Here is a 20,747-nt window from a genome sequence, read left to right on the forward strand (position 1 = left end):
AAAAGGTTTGTCTGACGATCTGAAAGTTGCAATAATAGTCAGAGGTATTACTGATACTCGAATAAGGGCTGCTGCGACGAATGCGAAACTTAAAATAACAGACTTAGTTGAATTTTTGTTAGTACCTATGTGTCAAGAAGGACTTTATTTGTTGTCAAGTTTTGAGTACTGTCACGAATGCTGGTTTTTATTCGGTTAATTTAAAAATATTTCTTTCGTAGACACTGAAATAGATTACTTTGGACGTTTTCTTGATAATGGTCAGGAGCGGCCGAGCTCAAGAAAATTGAGGCGCTGGTAGGCTTCTACACAAGTATTATGCTCTATAGTGTGTGACGTAACACTTGACAACCGTAAACCTAATCGAGAAGCATTTATGTCTCTCAGGAGATAGCGTGCCTCAGAATTGTTTACAGACAATCAGCGGCGTCAATACGACTTCACCAAAACCAAAACAACCACGAGAATACGCTGCTGGCGACTCTGTAGAAGGCTTCGTGGAGTGCAGCAAAGCTGGACTCTGGCATGCGGGAGCCCTGTAAGTTCCTACGTGTACAGCTACATCATCGCTGCGAGCTGGAACTGCTGGCTGGTTCGGCTACGGCTGCCGGGCGTATGGTGATCTGGCGCGGCGAGTCACGCTGGACGTATGCTGTGCTGTCTTCGAGAATTCAGAGCAACAGGAAGACTTCTGTTTGGCCTGGACCTCTGGTTCACAGCTTCTGTTTGGTCTGAGCCTTTGGCTTATGGCTTCTGTTTGGTCTGAGCCTTTGGCTTATGGCTTCTGTTTGGTCTGAGCCTTTGGCTTATGGCTTCTGTATGGCCTGGACCTCTGGTTCATGGCTTCTGTTTGGCCTGAGCCTCTGGTTCATGGCTTCTGTTTGGTCTGAGCCTCTGGCTTATGGCTTCTGTTTGGCCTGGACCTACGGTTCATGGCTTCTGTTTGGCCTGGACCTACGGTTCATGGCTTCCGATCTGGTTAAGTATATCAGCTTCAATACCATCTGTTTATCTTGGCTAGCATTCTACACAATGGAAGTTGGGAATTTCATTGCTTGGAATGTTACTAAGCTCCATTTACATTTTAATTTTAAGAATCAGATTTTGCTGTGCAGTATTTTTAAGTCTTAGCTTTTAAGTTTATTTACTTTTAAGAATCATTGATTTTGCTGTGCAATATTTTTAAGTCATAGCTTTTAAGTTTACCATTTCAATAACATTCCTGAAATCTTTCTGTTCGCTTGTTGGGTACTTGATGGTGGGAGTGCACGCTCACTATCGCGTACTTAACAAAATCACTTCAAATGGTTTCTGTTTTCCAGCTTCGACACAAGTGTCGCAAGAAAACAAATGTTTAGTATGTGTTGTTGTCATTTTGCAGATGATTATTTCCAGTCTAAGAGCGACAGCAGTCTGGTGATGCTTGAGTTAGTGAAGACTCCAAGCAAGATGCGGTCGAGGACGCCTCGCTGTCAGGAACGGCCGTGTTAACGAAACCTCCTTTTCAAAGTGAAACCTCCTTCAAGATCCTTAGTGAAACCTCTTTCGAACCTGGGATTTGACAAGCAGTCCGCTATAAAAGACGGAGCGCTCTTAGCAACGCTCTCTCTCCTGTGTCAGCTGGCTTCGCTGGAACATCTCCGTGACCTTCGTTGTATTTATTCAGCATAGCAGCCATATTGTTATTTCGATAATTGCCATTCATACCTATTCCTTTGCAGTAATTAGAGTTTGATGTATTAACTTTAAGTTATCTTTGTAATGATTGGGTTTAAATGTTTGTGACGTAACCGTGCTTGCTTTTTAAAAACCTGTCCTCACTTCTGGTTTCTAAGAATAGTTTTATTTGATTGTTATGTATTTCAGCGGATTTTCTGACATTCAAATCAGACAGCATGTGAACACAGCCGGTAGCCAGCGATGCGCTCACTAAATTAGGTCGCCGGCTTATCGCTAATTGAGAACAGTGCTCTACTAATAGGGCTGTCACTTATCTAATTATTTGAGTAGGTACATAGTTCAATCTGAACTTCAGTTTTGTTGCCTTTGTAAAATTTTATAATTCCATCAAAAGTATTAAACACCATTATCATTATTATCTACATATCAACCAGTTCCTTAGGAACGATCTTCTTAGGAGCTCTTTACTGAATCCTGGTATTAAATTAGATGTATTCTTCAGAAATCGCTCAAACGAGCATTTGCTTTAATGATAAAACTGTTTTCACTTTAATAACAGAATCTTTTCGAGAGAAATGTCGACCACCTATAACAAGAATACTTAAAATCGTCTCTTTTATGTTTAGTACAACAATGCTCAGAGTTAGTGTCATAAAGAAATGACATAGCACTTTTAGCTGTATTTAAGTACGTCTTGAAAATTTCCTTTACGGACAACCCTAGGATGCAAGTCAATGATCTCGCACGTGCATTTGCCACTGGCACTGATAAGGCGTGTCGTTGCGAAAACTACACTCGACAATCAATTGTTTCTAGAGTTTTGTAAGAAATTACATGGAAGTGAAGAAACGTGCCTATCAGAAAAATATTTAGCGCCTTGCGTAAAAATATTATCGATAGAGATTTTATGTTGATATTTAAAAATTAGATTTAACTCGACAATTTTATAACCTTTGCATGGCGAGAACAGTGATAATGTTGTGATGCAAAGGGGCGTGATAAGAAAGGATAGGAAGATAAAACGTAACAGATCTTTCACTCACTGTTAATTGCAGATTAACAGGTATATTCCAAATCAAATCTTTGATTTGCTGATTAAAACCGCAGATGTCGATCCTCATGTATTATTTAAAATCTTAATTTGACCTCCACAGTCTTTAAATAGAACTACGAAATTTTAATTTAAAATTTACAAATTGTAGAAAATTTTAATATAATCGATTCAGCCTATCGTGGTCCACAGCTGGACATAGGCTTTTCCTACTTTGCGCCACGTCACACAATACTCCACCTTGAGCATCCAGGCCATTTCTTTGACGCATAGAGGGACATTAAAATAAAATTATAGCCAACAACTAAACCCGTGCATATCATTGCACAGTACGCGTACAGCAACACATCTTGAGCAAGTATTGCACGCAAATTTGCTCAAATCCGTTGCACGCATTGGTAAGGTAAGAGCAACTTCCACGGGTCAACGAGACGCGACCTTCGAGGGGAATGTTCACAATTGCCTAAAAGCATGTTGGATGTTAGGAGGCGTTTACATGTCATACTTTCTATGGTGGAACTGTTATGTTGGAGCAACGGTTTTCGAGGAATCTGCCTCGACAAGGCCTCAAGACTGGAGAAAAAAAAGGAAGGTATCGCTAAGAAAGGGTAGTTGGATCAAGGTCAAAGACAAGCTAAAAAAAATCTGCTCAGCGAAATAAATAACTCATATCTCTGTCCTCTTACATCAAACCTTTTGATATTCTAATTCATATCTTAGTTGTATTTATAAACTTCCAGATGTATCCTTTCTATTCATTTATTCACTAACTAGTTATGTTACAGTGAGGACCCGCCTTTAGCAGCGCGAAACACACGTGAGCTTTCTAGTCCAAGGTCGATTCATATTTGTACACACTATAGTGATGGCGTTGTAAACTGGCTAAAATATTATGTTGACGTTTTTGGGAGATTTCTTAAAATCCTTTAAAATGAATGTGGACTATTATAAGGGTTATAACCAGCATTCAAACATTACAAGGATTATAATATAAACAGGCTCCACATTATAAACGCAGTTGCACAGGACATCTTTTTTTGGAAGTCGGTTTACTCCTCATGGACACCGCCTCAGAAGAGGAAGTGTCAGACTCTTTCTGACTAAAAATAGAAAACCTCATTTGTGTTTTGGTATTGGTGCACGTGAAATTCTTCATATATCTACGCAAGGCAATAAATGGGACGTGAGCTACTGAATAGGCTTGGAACCTGTCGTCGGGACATCTAAAGACTACCAAGAGTATGCTGAGTTAGTGATAAAAGTTTGGTGAAGAATGGTTTGGACAGACCAAAATAGCAGGACGGAGAAGGGCCTTGCTCTTGAAAATATATTATTGCGATCTGCGGGTTCATATAATGATGATAATCTTCCGACACAGTTTATAGCATTTTATGCCAAGATTGGACAACACTGCTATAACATAAAACAGCATCTATAACATCCATCTACTTTCACGGACTGAATGCAGTCCTATCGTCAATCTGACAAACTCGATTGATAGGTTTGCGTCACCACTCTCTTAGTATAGGTGTCTAGCTGACGTTGGCGCCATGGATGTCTCAATATGTTAAGATTACTGTTTGATTGTATGGTGTTAATTTAAAAAAAAAATTGCGGCACATATATGTGGATAGTCGAGTGGTTGAGGTTACCAAGCCAAACCCACAGAGGTTGACGAGTCGCGGGTTTGATCAACGGTAGGACAAACATTTGTGTGATCCCCGAATGCTTGCCCTAAGTCTGGGTGACTTCGTACATGAGACCCCCCGAGCGATACAAGGATTTAAATGTTTTATGCGGGAATCGTTTTTCTTTAATATACCTATCTTCATATGTTAAAATGTTTGTATCAAAATACACACAAGACTATTTTAAGTAAGTAAATGAATGGTAACAGCCTTGATAGTTCCAGTCTGTAGGATTCGAGCTTGCCCTTTTTTTGTTTTGCAGCAAATAGATTAATTTTATGTATGTCAAAACACAATGACAAACACGATGACATTATAAAGGTCTCGGGTCGAGTCTGGATGAGGCTAGCACAGGACCGTAGAAATTGGCACGAAAAAGGGAAGGCCTATGCCCAGCAGTGGGAGGATAAAGGCTGTGGATGATGATGATGATGATGATGTCAAAACACTTCATGTAAGTGTATTTGTTTGTCAAACTACTTATTTTCAGTTGTTTGTAAATTGATTTAAGTAAGTACAGACTCCTCTTGTGGTAAGTAGGAATGCATGTATGGTGAATAATTCAATGATATTGATACCCTTATTGCCATCATTCCCATTAAAAATATATTGTTTTATTGTTCTCGAAAAACGAATCCTCCAGTAACGAAGTAAATTGGCGGCACACAAATATTAGTCACAAGTCACAACCACGATAATATTTAAAAGCAGAACAAGCGTTCAGTTTATCGCGTAGTGGAGGCCTTGGATTAGTTATTAAAATCATTAGACAATACCCTTTCTCCTCCATGAGTGCATCTGTGACGTTGCTAGAACCGTGGTAGCACATGCATTGCTTTTGCCGTGATAGCCGAGTGGTTGAAGTCACTACGCCTAACCCACTGAGTGCAGGTTCGATCCCCATGTAGGACAAGCGTTTGTGTGTTCTGTAAATACTTGCCCTGAGTCTGGGTGTATTGGTGCTTGAATTGAATGTTCGTGAAAACTTCGTGACACAAGGATTAAATTGCTTGAAGCGGGAGTCGTCCTTTTTAAAAAAGACGCTCACGCGAAACTGAACCTCGTACCTCACTTCTTCCGAAGACACTCGTGAAACTTCACACCTGAATCCCTCCGGTCAACTGTGTCAGGGTATGAATTATGGAACCGTACAGCCTGCCCTACATCCACTTAGATATAAAGATCCGGCGCAAGGTGATCTACATCGTGTTCACATTCTTGCTCACAAGATATTTGGTCCTGCAATTAATTATGTACCCATCAAGGCCCTTTTGAATAAACATTTATATTTGGAAGTTTGGAACTTGTGTTTAATTTATCGCAGGTAAACTGTTTTTAATGGAAACTTTTCAATGAGTAAACACGATTTTTTGTCCGTTCGAGAAACTTGTTTTTGTACCTGAATGTTTTTTTTCGAGGCGATTGTGTTTTTTCATTAGGTAGGTACTTATTTAAATCAATTTTTTTGTTGTTATTATTTTAATGGAACCTTAAATTTTTAACATACTTTAGTAGCACCATTGTGTTATGTGTTTATCAAATCATCACAATTAAAAAGTCGACTTTTGCTCAAAAGACTTGCTCAATTAGCGGTAGATTCGTATGTATGGGATTTACAATTACACAAGCCAGCAACACATAGCTATTATTTTAACGTTAGGCGCTATGTTCATATACTTTCAGTGTAAAGAGGTTATCAGTCAATATATATATAGTTAAAAATAGTATATAGTTTTTATTTTTATATTGGTGTGCTACAGGTACGGGCTAACATTACACAGACCACTAAAGCAGTTTTACGAAAATTATTAGGTATATGAGAACATTATTTTGATAAGGTGAAGAAAAAAAAACTCATAAGAGTTTAGTTGATCAAAAAAAAACATTAACTATCTATCGTTGCTAGTCAATTAACAAAATACTTACTTTGTTTGTGTTTAGATAAATAATTTATTGCAGCATTCCACTTATTTTATGCTTTCACTCAATACTATACCTATTTGCACTCCACAATCTATGAAGGTCTGAAAAAAATGGTATCTAACCATTTTGGTTTCTGTCTTACACTGCAAAAGTAGGAGATAAGAGGAGAGTACCATCATTTAGTCCAATTTTAGATTATTAGCAATTCACTAAACTAATCTAATATTATTATTGCACGGATAGCCGAGCGGTTTAGGTCACCACAAAAAATCCACGGAACGCGACAGAAATCTGTGTGATCCACGATCCTGGATCTGGGATCCTGGGTCTTCGTGCATGTGACTTGGACGTTTGGGATACTCCCGCGACACAAAGATTATAGTCCTTAATGCTGGAGACGTGTTTTAACAGAGAAAAATCGATTGCTGAACTCTTGCTTTCCAAATTTTAATTACGTTATCTAATTTATCATTCCCTGAAACAAATATGAAAAGAAAATAACAGAATATGTATGTTTCGTTATAGCACACTCGACTTACATAATTACTAAGTGCAACAACTTCAATTCTCCTAATGTGAAAACATGAAGAAATAACTCAGTCACGTCTTGAACTTTATGTCATTGTTTGATAAAAAATGTAGGTTTATCTGTTGACCCTGCGCTATCTAGTGAATGTCGGATAATGGTAGGAGCACACAATATGCCGAATTAAGTAAAAAAAATAAGTGACTAGCTTTTACAAGATAATATCTAATAATATTCCACAACTTTCAAACAACGCCATCTAGTCTCAAACTAAGCAAAGCTTGTGTAATGACTACTAGACAACTGATAAACATACTTATATATTCCTAAATACTTACATATTATAAGTAAATTACACCCAAACAGAACAAACGATTGTGTTCTTCACGCTCTTCACATTTTCCTGGGTGGGAATCGAACCACGACCACTGGTATAGCAGTAGGTGCCACTAAACACTAGACACCTCATTACCTCTAAAATATCTAAATTATATATATACAAGCAGTGTGTACGAACACTGGAGCACTCTCTGTTCCCTTATTCTCATAGCCTGATTCGACGGCAATTCGACAAGACCGGAGGAGATCAAGGACAAAAATGTTAACAGGACCCTACCAAAACTGGAAGCAGTGGTAAAAAGTACACAACATCCGAAAAGTCAGTGCGTGTCTTGAGATCAAACTCGAGACCTACTGTCTTCCCACTAGGCGATCACAAACTGGAGAATCAGAACACCAACATCAGGGAATGAACTGGGGCTTTCTACTTTATCTTAGAGTACCTAAAACTATCGCAGCTGTGGCAGTTTAACGGTACTATACGCCGTCTAGTGGGCTGTCCTGCTTCTACAACAGCAATAAAACCCTTTACTTTCTAAGGACCAGGATTGGCTCTTGTTAACAAAATCTGCATACAAAAATCTCATAAAAACTAGTGTTTAACATTGAGCTTTATTATCATGGGTCTAAAGGGTGAATTATAATTACATAATGAATTAAGTAATCTGCGCAAAATTGTGTAGTACAGTAAGGTGTTGCTCACAAACGCGAAACTACGTAGATAAATAATAAAAACATTGAACTTTGCTGACGGGAAAAAAACCGGTGAAGTTCGAGATATGACGGTTTTTGGGATACAGTTTGGTGAGAGAAATGCGAACAGACGAGGACGGTCATGCAGCGAATCCTCACTTATAGCGTACCTTTGAGTACAGAAGCCTGAAGGCATCTGTTTATAGTGACGGGTTGATTTCAGTTTGTTTACGCAGCTGGTATGAACAATATCCACTAGTTTGTAACTAGATTGATGATTTTACATTATTTTTATACGCTAGCCACCATTGAAATGAGCCTGTCTAATTGTTTCAACGACCGACATTATTAACAATAAAAAAAATCGTTTATGTTTATTAATTAGACTAACAGTTATTTTTTGGCAGCAAAAACAACAAAACTAGTCCTGTCGAGTGTGTTCCAGTGTTAAAGAAATAAACATGATTATCATCGCGTTATCTCCGTGTAATTAAACACGACAGACAATGTAGTCATTTACAGTTCACTCCTTAACTCCCGCCAAGTTACTAGTGGTGTGTTTTTTTAAGTTTATCTCAGACCAAAATAGTTTTTTTTTAATAGACTTCAGAATCGTTCGTTGTTGTACGTCCCTAATTAGAAAGTGATTATAATTTCTGTCTGTACCGTTGTAGTTGTTGTTTATACATTGCACATTGATCACAAACCTGAAAACTAGAGCGAATAAAAAATGTTTGGGGTCATAGCCTCTTTAATGAGTTATGTAAAAATAAAAACGAACTGTTTATTCGCGCATTCGAAATTTCAATTCGGATTGAAGACCAACGCAGAGGCAAAACTGTTTACAAATCACGTTTCGGTCACGCTTCCAAAATGAAAGTACATACATAATACTTAAATTATAAATCAATTATCTAACACTGGCCGAAAATTATACGGCCAGACGGCTTTCGTCTAGTCAGCCAGTGTCTATGGCCAGTCTTCGGAATGTAGAAGAAGCGAGATCCCGCGAGCCGAGGCGCGAGTCCGTTCCATAATTTAAAAAATAGCGCGAAATGTATTTTTTTTTTATTTCTGTTAAGTGATTGATTGAAGTTCGCGTGTGTTGCATTGCATCAATGTTTTCTAAATGTATTTTACGACGTAGGTATGGACGGAAATTACTTTATTTTTTAAATAGAAGTAATCAAACTACCCTCCTGCAAAGGAATATTTCGTTCGTGCATATCTTCTAGCGGTGTGTGTGTATGTGTTTGTTTGTTAATACCAAATATTATGACTACAGCGTTATGAAGTCACAATTGATTCGTCTCAAAAACCCTAGTGTTTTGTTTAAGATAGTTAGTTCCTATTTTATTCATAGAGTAAAACATGAAAAATCTTTTACCTACATCTTTCCCAAAGTGTACACATGTTACTAACTCTAAAATATGTGATTTGGTGACATTAATACTAATTACTTACGATTATTTATAATCTTTTACAACAATGACGTTTCTGAAGTCCGTTTAATATTATCATTAGGACGTATACATACATGCGACTATATTTATTTCATAACTTTTTGATAGTATCTCGGTAATTTGCAACATTATTATTAAATTAATTAATATCTTTATAAACCTTTTATCATTATTTCTGACAGTAGTTAGGACCTTATCAATCCTTTGTTCTTAAACAAATGCATTTCTGCACGAAGTTTTGTTTTTTATTTTTTTTAAAGTAATGACTTAAATTATTTACGAAAAACTGAAATACATCTTATAACTTACACCGAATCTGTTGAACAAATATTAGGAGAAAACTCATATAATTTCGGTTCAATGCATTAACAAATTATAATGAACCCGTTTAAATTCTATTCTAACACATGCATGTGTTAACTAATAGATTCGTAACTTTCTTTCGAAATACTTTGTTTAGAAAATTATGCCAACGAACCGGTACTATTAATTATGTGGCCTAGTGATGTAACTTGAAGCCGGAATAACGACCTTTTTATCTTAAATGTTTCTGTCAAGACTGTCATGTTGGCAGATCAATGTTTGTACTTGTTGGTGGCCAGTGTTTGTAGACATGTTGGTAACCAATGTTTGTGTGTTACAGATTAGATATTAGCTAAATTGAGTAGGATCTCGTATTGAATGGTAATTAAAGATTGGACTTTGAAGATGTGAGTGACAGGGCGGGATATATATATATATAAAAATAAACTGATAATCAATGAAAGAAAATATTTCGAGGAAACCTGGATTCAAAATTTTCGTATCGGAATTCGCCAACCCGCAGTGAACTAGCGTATTGATCAATGCCTAAAACCTTCCCTATTTAGGACGAGAGCCCAGCAATGGTACTTTAAATACATATAGGCTGGGATTACTATAATATCTATTATACAAAGTACCTTTTATCACCAGACAGTCGCATGTATGTAAACTGCCTAACACCTCGATATCTCTGGCTCGCTAATCTAACATACAGAATACTTTATCAGGACATATCACACACGGTTATAATCACTTTTTTTTAGTAGCTAAGGGGAACATACACTGATAACATGTAAGTTCATACATTTATTATTACGATTTTTTGTTACATTTTTTATAAACATCTAAAGTACCTATTAATGATTGTAATGTTAAGACTTGTGCGGAAGTTCAAGGGGCCTACCATCAAATCATCACAAAAACACTTTCAGTGGTAGGACCCCTGTTAAAAAAACATATCGATTTTGGTCTTGCTTTCTGAGGTTATTGGTAATTTTATTTTGAATCTCTCCATGCCTCAAAAACCACGTCAAGTCGTTGTCTCGGTGTCTAATTGTCTTCGTCAGATTTATGAGTTAGTTAATGAAACTTTGAATGCACACGCATGAGTGCACTAAACTTCAGACGACTTTATTATTTACTGTTTTTATTAACATAATGATTAAAGTGTAAAGTCAAGGCCAATTGTTGCGGTCAATGATAGCTGAAATCGCTGAAATGTAAAATAAAAAAGTACAATAGAAAACGTAGTCTTCAGAGTTTATTCAAAATTGGTATAGTAGTTTAAGTAAAAGCTTAACAGAAAGACAGAATTACTTTTATGTATATATAAATAGCATAATTATCAACTCTCAAAATATCATAAAGATTGACAAACAAGGCCAATTGCTGACAGTTCAATAATTACCAAAATTTTAAGTCGTCATCGTGTCAGGAATGGCATTTGTCAAATGTCATTAATATCCTGTCAAAGTACAAATGTCAGGCCTCAAACTTTGACTGCTTGATTGGAACTGGGGTGTGGAGGTTAAAATTCTGGTTAATTCTAAGTTTTACGGTATTTTTTTTTTTGGTTTTGTCAGGGCAATAGCTACAGCTGTCAAAACTCATGTCAAACGCTTTAATTGATCGTTAATCTTTCGTTTCACAAATCATAGAAGTTTTGACAACATGTCATTGTTTATCCTTTTGGAAACTGGAACTGAGTCAACTATACTAAGGGCAGAAATAGAACTACAAAGCAAACATTTGTTATTCTATTTCTCTTTCAAGCCATGGTGTTTATAAACTACCTGGTATTCGCCAATCCGTCCCTCATAGTCCAAATATTACTTATTCTTCTAACGTCTTCCATCTTTTTCTCCGTAATTTAATTCATACCCAAAACTTCATTCTTTCCCGGTTGGGAGATCGTCAAATGATGATTATTGCTTTGGGTTAAACGGAAAGGATTTTCAAACTAATGCCATCTAAATCGTGTTGTATATTCAGCAAGCGGTAACCCTTTTCGGACAATCCCGATGGAAAGATAACCAAAAAGTTCGGCAAAAACCAATCTCCAAAAAAAAAAATATTTATTAAATTATCAAACAATATACAACATGTTGTGATTCGGAAGCCATTATACTAATAAAATTACATTGCAAATGTTGTGGAAAATTCGGCTTTATGTTATTAAACACAAAGTCGAAATAAAAAAAAAATTTGTATTAGGTATCAGTCGCACTGGTTAATAAAATGGTAACCAGTCAGGCGACTCGATTGAGAACTACTTTTTTAATTATTTATCAAGGTCTCGGCTACGTCATAATCTCCGTCGAATAGTACATAAGGTTTTGTTCACAAAAAAAGGTTTTAATTAGAATAGATCTTCCGACTTAGATTTTTTACTATAATATATTAAATCGCGGTAGACCCGCGATTTAATAAAAAGATATTATCGCAGAAATATTGTGGTGTAAGGGTGACAGTGCTATATATACCCTAGAGCGGTGTCTCTATTCCACATTTTTGTTCTAATTACCTTTGGGACTTGTAAAGAGACTTCAGAGATTGCAACACATTTTAATACCCACCTAATTACGAATTATCGAATATTTGATAAAATAAATCAATGTCAAAGATTACGTAGATAGCATGTTTTAAATAGTTTTGTTTTGTTTTTTAAAGTGTAGGTATGTTTTTCAAGCCGTTAATTAACATTTTGTAAATAAAGTAATAAACTCTGCACAAAAAACGAGATTCAGACGTCAGATTAAAAATATTGTTTATAATATACTCAAAAAAGTCCAAAAACACAATCTGCACACATCCTTACCTTATTCCAAAATAATCTCAGTTTAACAATATCTGAATTCATTTCCAGACCTCGATACAGTTGGGCGCCTGTTACATTTCGAGACTTCGTAAATTTAACAGGCAGTTCTCAAGTATTATATCTTTAATAAAGTCTTGTGCTAAATACTATGGACGTTTCCAGGGCTGAGGAACCGCAGATCATTTCGGCGATCCGTATTCTCTTCGAAGTAATATGGACGCATCTTCGTCTAATCTTCGAGATTCTGAAGGCGCTGTTCAGATTTGTGGTGCCTCCAACCCCTAAGGAAGTTAATGAAGACATCATTTTGGTAAGTTTAATAGATTTATTATCATACTAGCTTTTGCGCGGTACTTACTCTGCGGTGTTATGGAGATATAAGTTAGGATTTATTTTTATTCGGATTAATAGTTTAAAGTGTGAATGTTTTCTCCTCGTTTTTGTTATATATTTCATTACTTCACTCTTTCTATTACCCATATGTGTGATGGTATATAACATGTTGCCATTGTCTATAATTGGGCTACCTAACTTTGAGCTGACTAAGATAACGCTTACCAACTCTCTTCAATCTCTTTAAACTTCAACCTTCTCTATACGAGATGATTCCTGTACTCAGCAAAGGGACCTACGTTGGCAAATTAATATTTTTACGTGATTGTGTAATTTGTGGCCGAAAATGTAAAGAACATGTAACAACTAATGTAATGGAATAATTAATACCCTGTACATGCGACTGTTCATACGCACTAAATATGCAATAGTTACTTTACCAACAAAGCTAGCTTAATAAACTACGTTTTGTCATTATTTGTCTTTAATATCAATCAAAATCAAAATCCATTTCGATATATTATTTTCTGCGTATTTAACAATAAACGTTGCAGGGCGGTTGAATCTATGACACTTTAACTTTTTAACTTTTTCAAAGATTGAAAGGTACATAACTATAGTGTTGTCGGAAAATTGTGAATCGATTTTGCTGAGTGTGATTTTCATGTTTATACGCATCGTTGTTTTAAACAAATGAGTGTTGTTTGTTGTGGAGACGATATTATCTACTTTATGTTAACTTTATTTAACCTTTTGTGACCACCTCAATATTTCTAAGGTGTTGCATCTAATTTAACTTATTAGGTTAGCTTACTCAGTTATCAAGTAGTTAATGTCATTTACTGTACATATGCGAACAACATGTTTAGACAATAATTCATGGTGAGTTTGAGACAAACGATTAGCGACTGAAATTGAATTATTTTATCCTGAGGGTTTCGCAACGATAAAACAAAACAAATATATAATTTCATCGTTTAAAGGTGAATCGTCATAAGGCATATTGATTGGTGTTAATTACATTCACAAAATACAGCCAGGTTTAAAACAAGCTCGGGATTCACCTGAATAATCTATATCACATCAAACATTCATCATTCGATTGTAATCGTCATTTGATTGTAAAACAGATTGACAAGATTTAACCAACAACAACAATTAAAATTTAAATGAAGTTGTTTGTTTACAATTAACGCGTCTTAAAGGTCTTATGAGCTATTAAAATGATTTATTTGTGTCAATTAAGCGTTAATAATGAGACGGATTGTGTTTCGACATGATACGATTAACTTTAGCATTGACTTATTAAGCATCGTGTAATCGTACCGGCTTTTCACGGGTGCAATAAGTACTAATCAACCTACACTAATTTCTCTGCATTTTGATAAGAAATTCATCTCATTGTAACAAAAACATACTTCGAAATAAGCGTTATTGAGAAATTAAAATATATATTTTTTTTCATATGGAAAATATTTGTTTATTGTTATATACAAAAAAAACAAACAATAATTAAATCAATGCATTAAAAAATTCTTTGGCATCGCTGCCGTCTGGGAGTGTGCCCAAAAGGCTGGCAGCATTGCCACGTTGAATGGCAATGCTAATCCTCTGAGCGAGGTAAAAGCCAGCCTTTGGGTCACGAGAAATAGCAGCCGGCAGCGATGCCGATGAATTTTTTGATGCATTGATTTAATTAAAATATTGCTGAAAAAATATAGTTATAGTTATATATAGAGTCAAGCTTAAAAGACATCGCAGACTTTTATGAAGAGCTTTTTGTGGTATAAAATATTTTAAACAATTTTGATATATCCTGTAGGTTTAAGTCTGCGTTTGCAATGTAAACGGAAAGAATGAAATTATTTACGTAACATGTCATGAGAAACCTCAAAATAATAGTATTTCTCCCCTATTCATTGGATGTAGTGTGCAAGTGATTTGAATGTTTGGGAAAGGATTAGATATCTCAGTGCTGGAGCCCATTTTAATAAAAATAATCAAAGTAAATGTATACTACTTGGTAATAACTATATGCTTAACTTTAATAACATTGCATTATTATCATGTATTATCAACTGACTTTCTATGCAAAGGTCGCATTATTTTTGGCCATATCTTATCTGTAATAAATTAGGGCTCAGTGGAGTTTGAACTCTTACTAAGTATGTAAGCATGCTTATCTGCTAATGGTATTTGTAATGTTTCCGATAGCTATAACATTAGACAAAAGCTTATTAAATACAAACCTTAGTTTAAAGCTTGAATATAAAAAAGATCGTCACGGATAGTTAGAAGCTAGGATTTCGGCTAAGCAGTCTTACTAAGGGGTACCCAGGTCTTCAGGTCTTCTAGCCAGGTCAAAACACTAGTACTTAGCTGCATCCAGCTAGACTGGAAGCCGACCCCAAAATATTTGCAAAAAAATACTAGGCAGATGATGGTCGTCGTCGGCTCTCTTCAACCTTTCTCTTCAGTCTTTTTTAAACCTTTTTCCAAGGCTTCCTGGCATAAAGGATTGAATGAACAGTAGGACTTTATTCTATTTGGGACCCTGTTTAGTAGCCGAGTTATCAAAATACCTACTGTTTTCTTAACTATGCAAGAAAACAGTAATTTAATAATCTTAGAACACATGCGTTGTTAGGATCAACTCGATTTTACATGATGTAATAAACAAACAAAGGAACTCATGTAACCCAATTATCTGAGAGTAAAATTACTTAAATGATTCTCCCGCAGATCACCGGCGCCGGTCATGGAATGGGTCGCGAGGTGGCGCTACGATTCGCCAAGTTGGGAGCAACTGTGGTGTGCATCGATATCAACGCCAAGGGTAACGAGGATACCCTGAAGATGATCAAACAGGCTAAGGGCAAGGGCTTCACCTACGAGTAAGCTTGTTTTTAGATGTACAAAGTCTGAGCATACCTGTGATAAAATATTTTTCCTTTTTTTTACCTCGTCATGCTACTTTATAATAAGTACTGAGTGAAGTCATATTTTACATACCGCTTCTTTATTTGGAGTTAACGCATATTTAAGCTGGCAGTAGATTAATAATGATGATTAAGATGAAAAAATAGTCTTGTCATAAAACATCTTCTGATTACAATTTGTGTGCGAAGTCCAATTTAATTTGCCTTTACGGATAGTGAGTGCATAAAAATGGACTGCGCGTGTCTTAAGGCTCAGCAGAATCATTGTGTTAGAAGGCTCTCTTTGCTTTTGAAACGAAGGGCTTTAAGACAAGCTCACATAGTTTTTAAAGATCCAACTCATATCTACTGACGGATACAAATTGTAGACATGCTAGGTTCTAATCTATCGATTAATTCACTAATATCAAGGAATTAAATGTTTATCAATCTTAAATGAATTATGTGGATTATTATGATTATAATTAAAACTATTTCTTCGTTAGAATAGTTATTGTGGAAGGTGAAACGATATCCGAGATTCTGCAGCAAAAACCTGAACCCGAGACTTAGAAGTCCGTAACCAAAAGGTCAAAATCGAACCGTAGTACTGAGCTTACGCTGTTTGTCCGTCCATCTGCCACTTGGCTGTATCTCGAGATAGTTAAATATCTCACTGTTGAAATACTACTATTGGTTACCGCTATAACAAACGATTGCCAATTTTTTTTTGTGTGCAAGTCCGCCTCATACTTGACCATATTATACTTTTGTAGCATAACAGCGAATGCTCGATACAGCTAATTGAGAATAAATTCTTAAATGTCATTCGTATTTACTGGATTGTAACAATTTCAGCAAGGTTAGGTAAATCTCCTTGCCATAAATAACAATATTATTTCCCGACCTTATTTACTAAAAGCGGATCCTTAATTCACGCTCAAGTACCCTTCCAATGCAATAACAACCTTGAAAATGAATAAAAGGAGTATGAATGGTTAATTAAATACCTTAAAAACTTTTAATTCGGTCCAAGGTTTATTAATACTATCTGTAAAATTAAACAAATTACATTCTTTGTGTAACTTGTTTCATAAATTTTAAATTGTGAACCGAAATTGAAATGGAATGATACAGTCAGCATCGAAAGTCTCTCCGTCCGTATTACAAACTTCCACAAATGTTAAGCGACCGAAGTTTTTATTAGATTCCTGCTTTTCCAAGATGTTCCTTTGTTTCTTAGTTTCACTAATAGTTCAAGTCATCTATGCGCGTGACGTAATATATTCGTGTGATTGTTTTTTAATCTTTGTTTTGAGTGACAATGACACAGAATTTATAGTGACGTGTGGTGTTCGTGCACTACAGCATTTATAGTCTGTTACTGATTTTATTAGCAAAAAAACCATAGGTATCATACCTACAGTTCGAAATAGACTAATTCCAATTACTTAGACTAGATATGCAATGATATGGGATCAAGATGGGTCGATGACAATAAAGGTCTCGGGTCGAGTCTGGATGAGGCGCTAGGACCGTAGAAAGTAGTAGGCACGAGAAAGGGGAGGCCTATGCCCAGCAGTGGGAGGATAAAGGCTGTGGATGATGATGATGACGATGAGAATAGATATTGGTTAAAAACCTTACATTGACATTCCAGATGTGACGTCACAGACCGAGAGGCCGTCATGCAGCTGGCCCAGAAGGTGGAGAGAGAGGTAGGAGAGGTGACCATCCTGATCAACAACGCCGGCATCATGCCCTGCAAGCCAGTACTCAGGCACTCCGAGAAGGAGATCCGCACTCTCATGGACATCAATGTTAACGGAAACCTTTGGGTGAGTTGAGCACATCACTGCCACCAATTGATTTATTAATTAAGAATCGTGATTATACCGCCTAGTGGTATGACTGCCAACTCAAACGTTATCAACTGCCAACTCAAAGGATCAAATCTCAAGGGCTATTACAAAGTTACTATAGGTAGCTAAGAACGGTGTGAGGAAAATGTCATGAGAAAATATAAGAATATTTCAAAGGTGTGTTAAGCCACGCCAGAGCCCTACGGTCGGTTTAAGACACTAGGTTACATCATTATACGAATAGAAGAAGAAAATTGTTGTACAAAGTACTCTCGCCAAATAAATCACTCATCGCTACAGCTTTTGATGTTAAATATGTCTATAGCAAAACTTCTTATATCTAAGTTAAAAATAAACCAATGAAATCATTAATGGGTAGAGAAATTCTCGCGGTCATTAGGTACATTCATAACTTATCTTCATTTTTATAATTTCATCATTACCAATTGCAATGATATTAAAACTTTTTGTTTCGTACATTTTGACGTCGTCACCATAAGTATTTACCATTCATATCTATTCAATCCTTAGTAACGGCAACTGAGCGTGATAAGTGTTATCATTACTAATTACTTGAAAATATTCCTCAGAAAAATATGCCAATTATGATAAAATCATAATTTTGATCTACTTAGAATGTGTCTTAGTATGTTCGTTGTTTGTCAAATCGCCAGTATGCATCCTTTTAGGAACTCGAAATTTCCTGATTCCATGATAAGGTTACATTGGTGTCATTGTATATTTTTACTTGACCAGTACCTATGATACTTTAAAACATTCACTACAGCATATGAGTAGCTAAGTTATCATGCTAAAGTTCTCGCTACTGACATTTCTTTGTCTGACCTGCAAAGGCTTTTGCTGAGTCAAAGACACCCTCTTTGAACATGTGTCATGTAATCCCCCGCGAAACGGAATTCTTTACAACGAAAGCTGCTTCATTAAATCTTATCAAAATCAGATCATATCAAATGGGCAATCAAGTATGTACGAGTAAATTATTCAATTCATGCCTACTTACTCCAGCAATTTCAAAGTAATACAGCCATCATGACACCAATTAAACGTTTATCAAAACATTCAGACCTTTATCGAAGCAAAAATGCTGACATCTTACTCAAAGAGTAGCCAAAAATGTTAATTAAGTACGATAATTTTTATAATTGTCATTCTTTGCTTTATAATTATTCAATTTAGGGCTTTGCATTCCAAATTTGTGATTATCAAGATCACTTAGCGAGTCGCTGGCCATGGCTACACCATACATGACATGACTTAATTCTGATTGTGACATAACATTAAACCTTTGTTCTTTTGGATTTCATTTACTTAAATTAATGAAGACTTCCATGTGATTGAGAAAAACAATTAGAATTATGGGCTGATTGTCTGTAGGTTCGTTACCAGAAGTTGATTTACAAGTCAGTAGTGGTTCATTTTTTAAACAGTTGACAACTCGGCCGATTAATGACGGTGACATGTATTTAAATGACATCTCGTTTTGATAAGTCTCGTGACTGTGACTTCTCATATTCGATTTTATTCGTATTGATGTTGCAGACTCCAAAAAATTACTTGACTAGGGCGGTTTATAAAAAACAAAACAAGCTTTAGCGTTAAGCTTACGTATACAACTGAATGCTTTACTCGACCAACTGGACTACAAACTAACATGGTTAACATGATAAAAAAAATATTAGTTGGCAGATTGACTATTTTTTTGTTTATTTTGTCTGTTCGACCGATTTTAATACTTAACAATATAAAAATAAATGACAAACCAGATTATTCTGGTTTTATACCAACCTCTGTTTAATCGATAGCCCAACATCATCAAACACAATTGGGGACTGTCTAAAAACACCTCAATTCCGTCTTTGCCTTCGCCACGATTTCGTTGCGAACACGATTCTTTGCTCCGATAATGTGCAGCAAGAAACTAACCTAAATACTTCTTCGCACTATTTCAGATGATCCAAGCCTTCTTACCAGCCATGTTGGAACGCAACTCAGGCCACATCGTCGCCATGTCCTCCATGGCCGGCAAGATGGGGCTCCGTAACCTGGTGCCCTACTGTGGAAGCAAGTACGCCGTCAGAGGCATCATGGAAGCCCTGGCTCTTGAACTGCACGAGGACCCCAGAGATACTAATGGCGTATGTGTCTTAAATCAATTGTAAACTTGGATTTTTGTGGTCTACTTATAAGGCTCTACTAGACTTCTTTCAAGTCAAAAATGTCATTTTGAATACTAAATGAAATACCTCAAATCGAATTTATCCAGCTGTCAACAAGTGTTGCACTTTGGCATTTAGTATTACTTACTTTACTGCTAATTTACTTCAAGTGGAATGACCTACATAACTCTAACATAAGGAGAGTTCAACGCAACTTTATATATTTTTCCGCGTTGAACTTCCATCACTAAAACTCAATCCTCAATCAGAGATCTGAATCACACGACCTGACTCTCACCCTAGTAATCATACAAAAACCAACCTTCTCACCTTCCAGATTAAGTTCACAACCGTGTGCCCGTACATCGTGAACACGGGTCTGTGCCACAACCCCCGCATCCGCTTCGCCGGCCTCATGAAGACAGTAGAGCCGGGCGAGGCCGCCGACCAGATCGTGGACGCCGTCCGCAGGGAGTACCACGAGATCACCATCCCAAGCGACTTGTATTATACTAATAAGGTACATTGGTGTTTTTGATTTTAAACTTTAATTTAGAATTCCTTTGCTTATCATGTGGAAACTAGTAATGACATTTCTGGTCTTCTTTCTTTATTCCGGAAGACCTATCAGTTTCTATATTTATTTTTAAGTAGTATTCGTATATTTTCCAAACTTTTAATAATATTTCTCTTATCCATGATAGTAGTTTTTTTGGCGTTTAGGTAGTAGATGATTAATTTCATTAGCTCCTCGAAGCCAGAATATTGTTAAACATATAACTCGGCTTAAGTACTTCCTTGTAGTTTCTAGATAATATAATTTATTTTATTTTCAGATCTTCAACCTGTTCCCGCCAGCAGGTGGTAGGATATTGACTGACTTCATCGGCACCGGGCTGGACCCCCACGATTAAATTAATTGTGAACAAATATTTTGTAAATAAATAAAAACTTGATAAACTTACGGACATTT

General features: G+C 36.2%; 1 protein-coding gene across 1 annotated transcript; it reads left to right on the plus strand.

The window, feature by feature from the left end:
• The first annotated feature begins 10,381 nt into the window (after positions 1-10,381).
• On the plus strand, positions 10,382-20,732 carry LOC113501760 (epidermal retinol dehydrogenase 2-like). The gene is made up of 7 exons (XM_026882986.1): positions 10,382-10,459; positions 12,647-12,794; positions 15,560-15,711; positions 17,396-17,573; positions 19,568-19,753; positions 20,112-20,294; positions 20,611-20,732. Coding segments are annotated over exons 1-7 (927 nt in total). The 5' UTR covers positions 10,382-10,457; the 3' UTR covers positions 20,689-20,732.
• Positions 20,733-20,747: the final 15 nt, after the last annotated feature.

The sequence above is a fragment of the Trichoplusia ni genome, chromosome 16 (genome assembly GCF_003590095.1).
Source record: "Trichoplusia ni isolate ovarian cell line Hi5 chromosome 16, tn1, whole genome shotgun sequence".
Lineage (NCBI taxonomy): Eukaryota > Metazoa > Arthropoda > Insecta > Lepidoptera > Noctuidae > Trichoplusia > Trichoplusia ni.

Bases quoted from the DNA above. Each gene is read 5' to 3' on its own strand.
- LOC113501760 (XM_026882986.1), top strand. The intron at 12,795-15,559 runs GTAAGTTTAATA...ATTCTCCCGCAG, and splicing joins TTAATGAAGACATCATTTTG to ATCACCGGCGCCGGTCATGG. The intron at 17,574-19,567 runs GTGAGTTGAGCA...GCACTATTTCAG, and splicing joins ATGTTAACGGAAACCTTTGG to ATGATCCAAGCCTTCTTACC.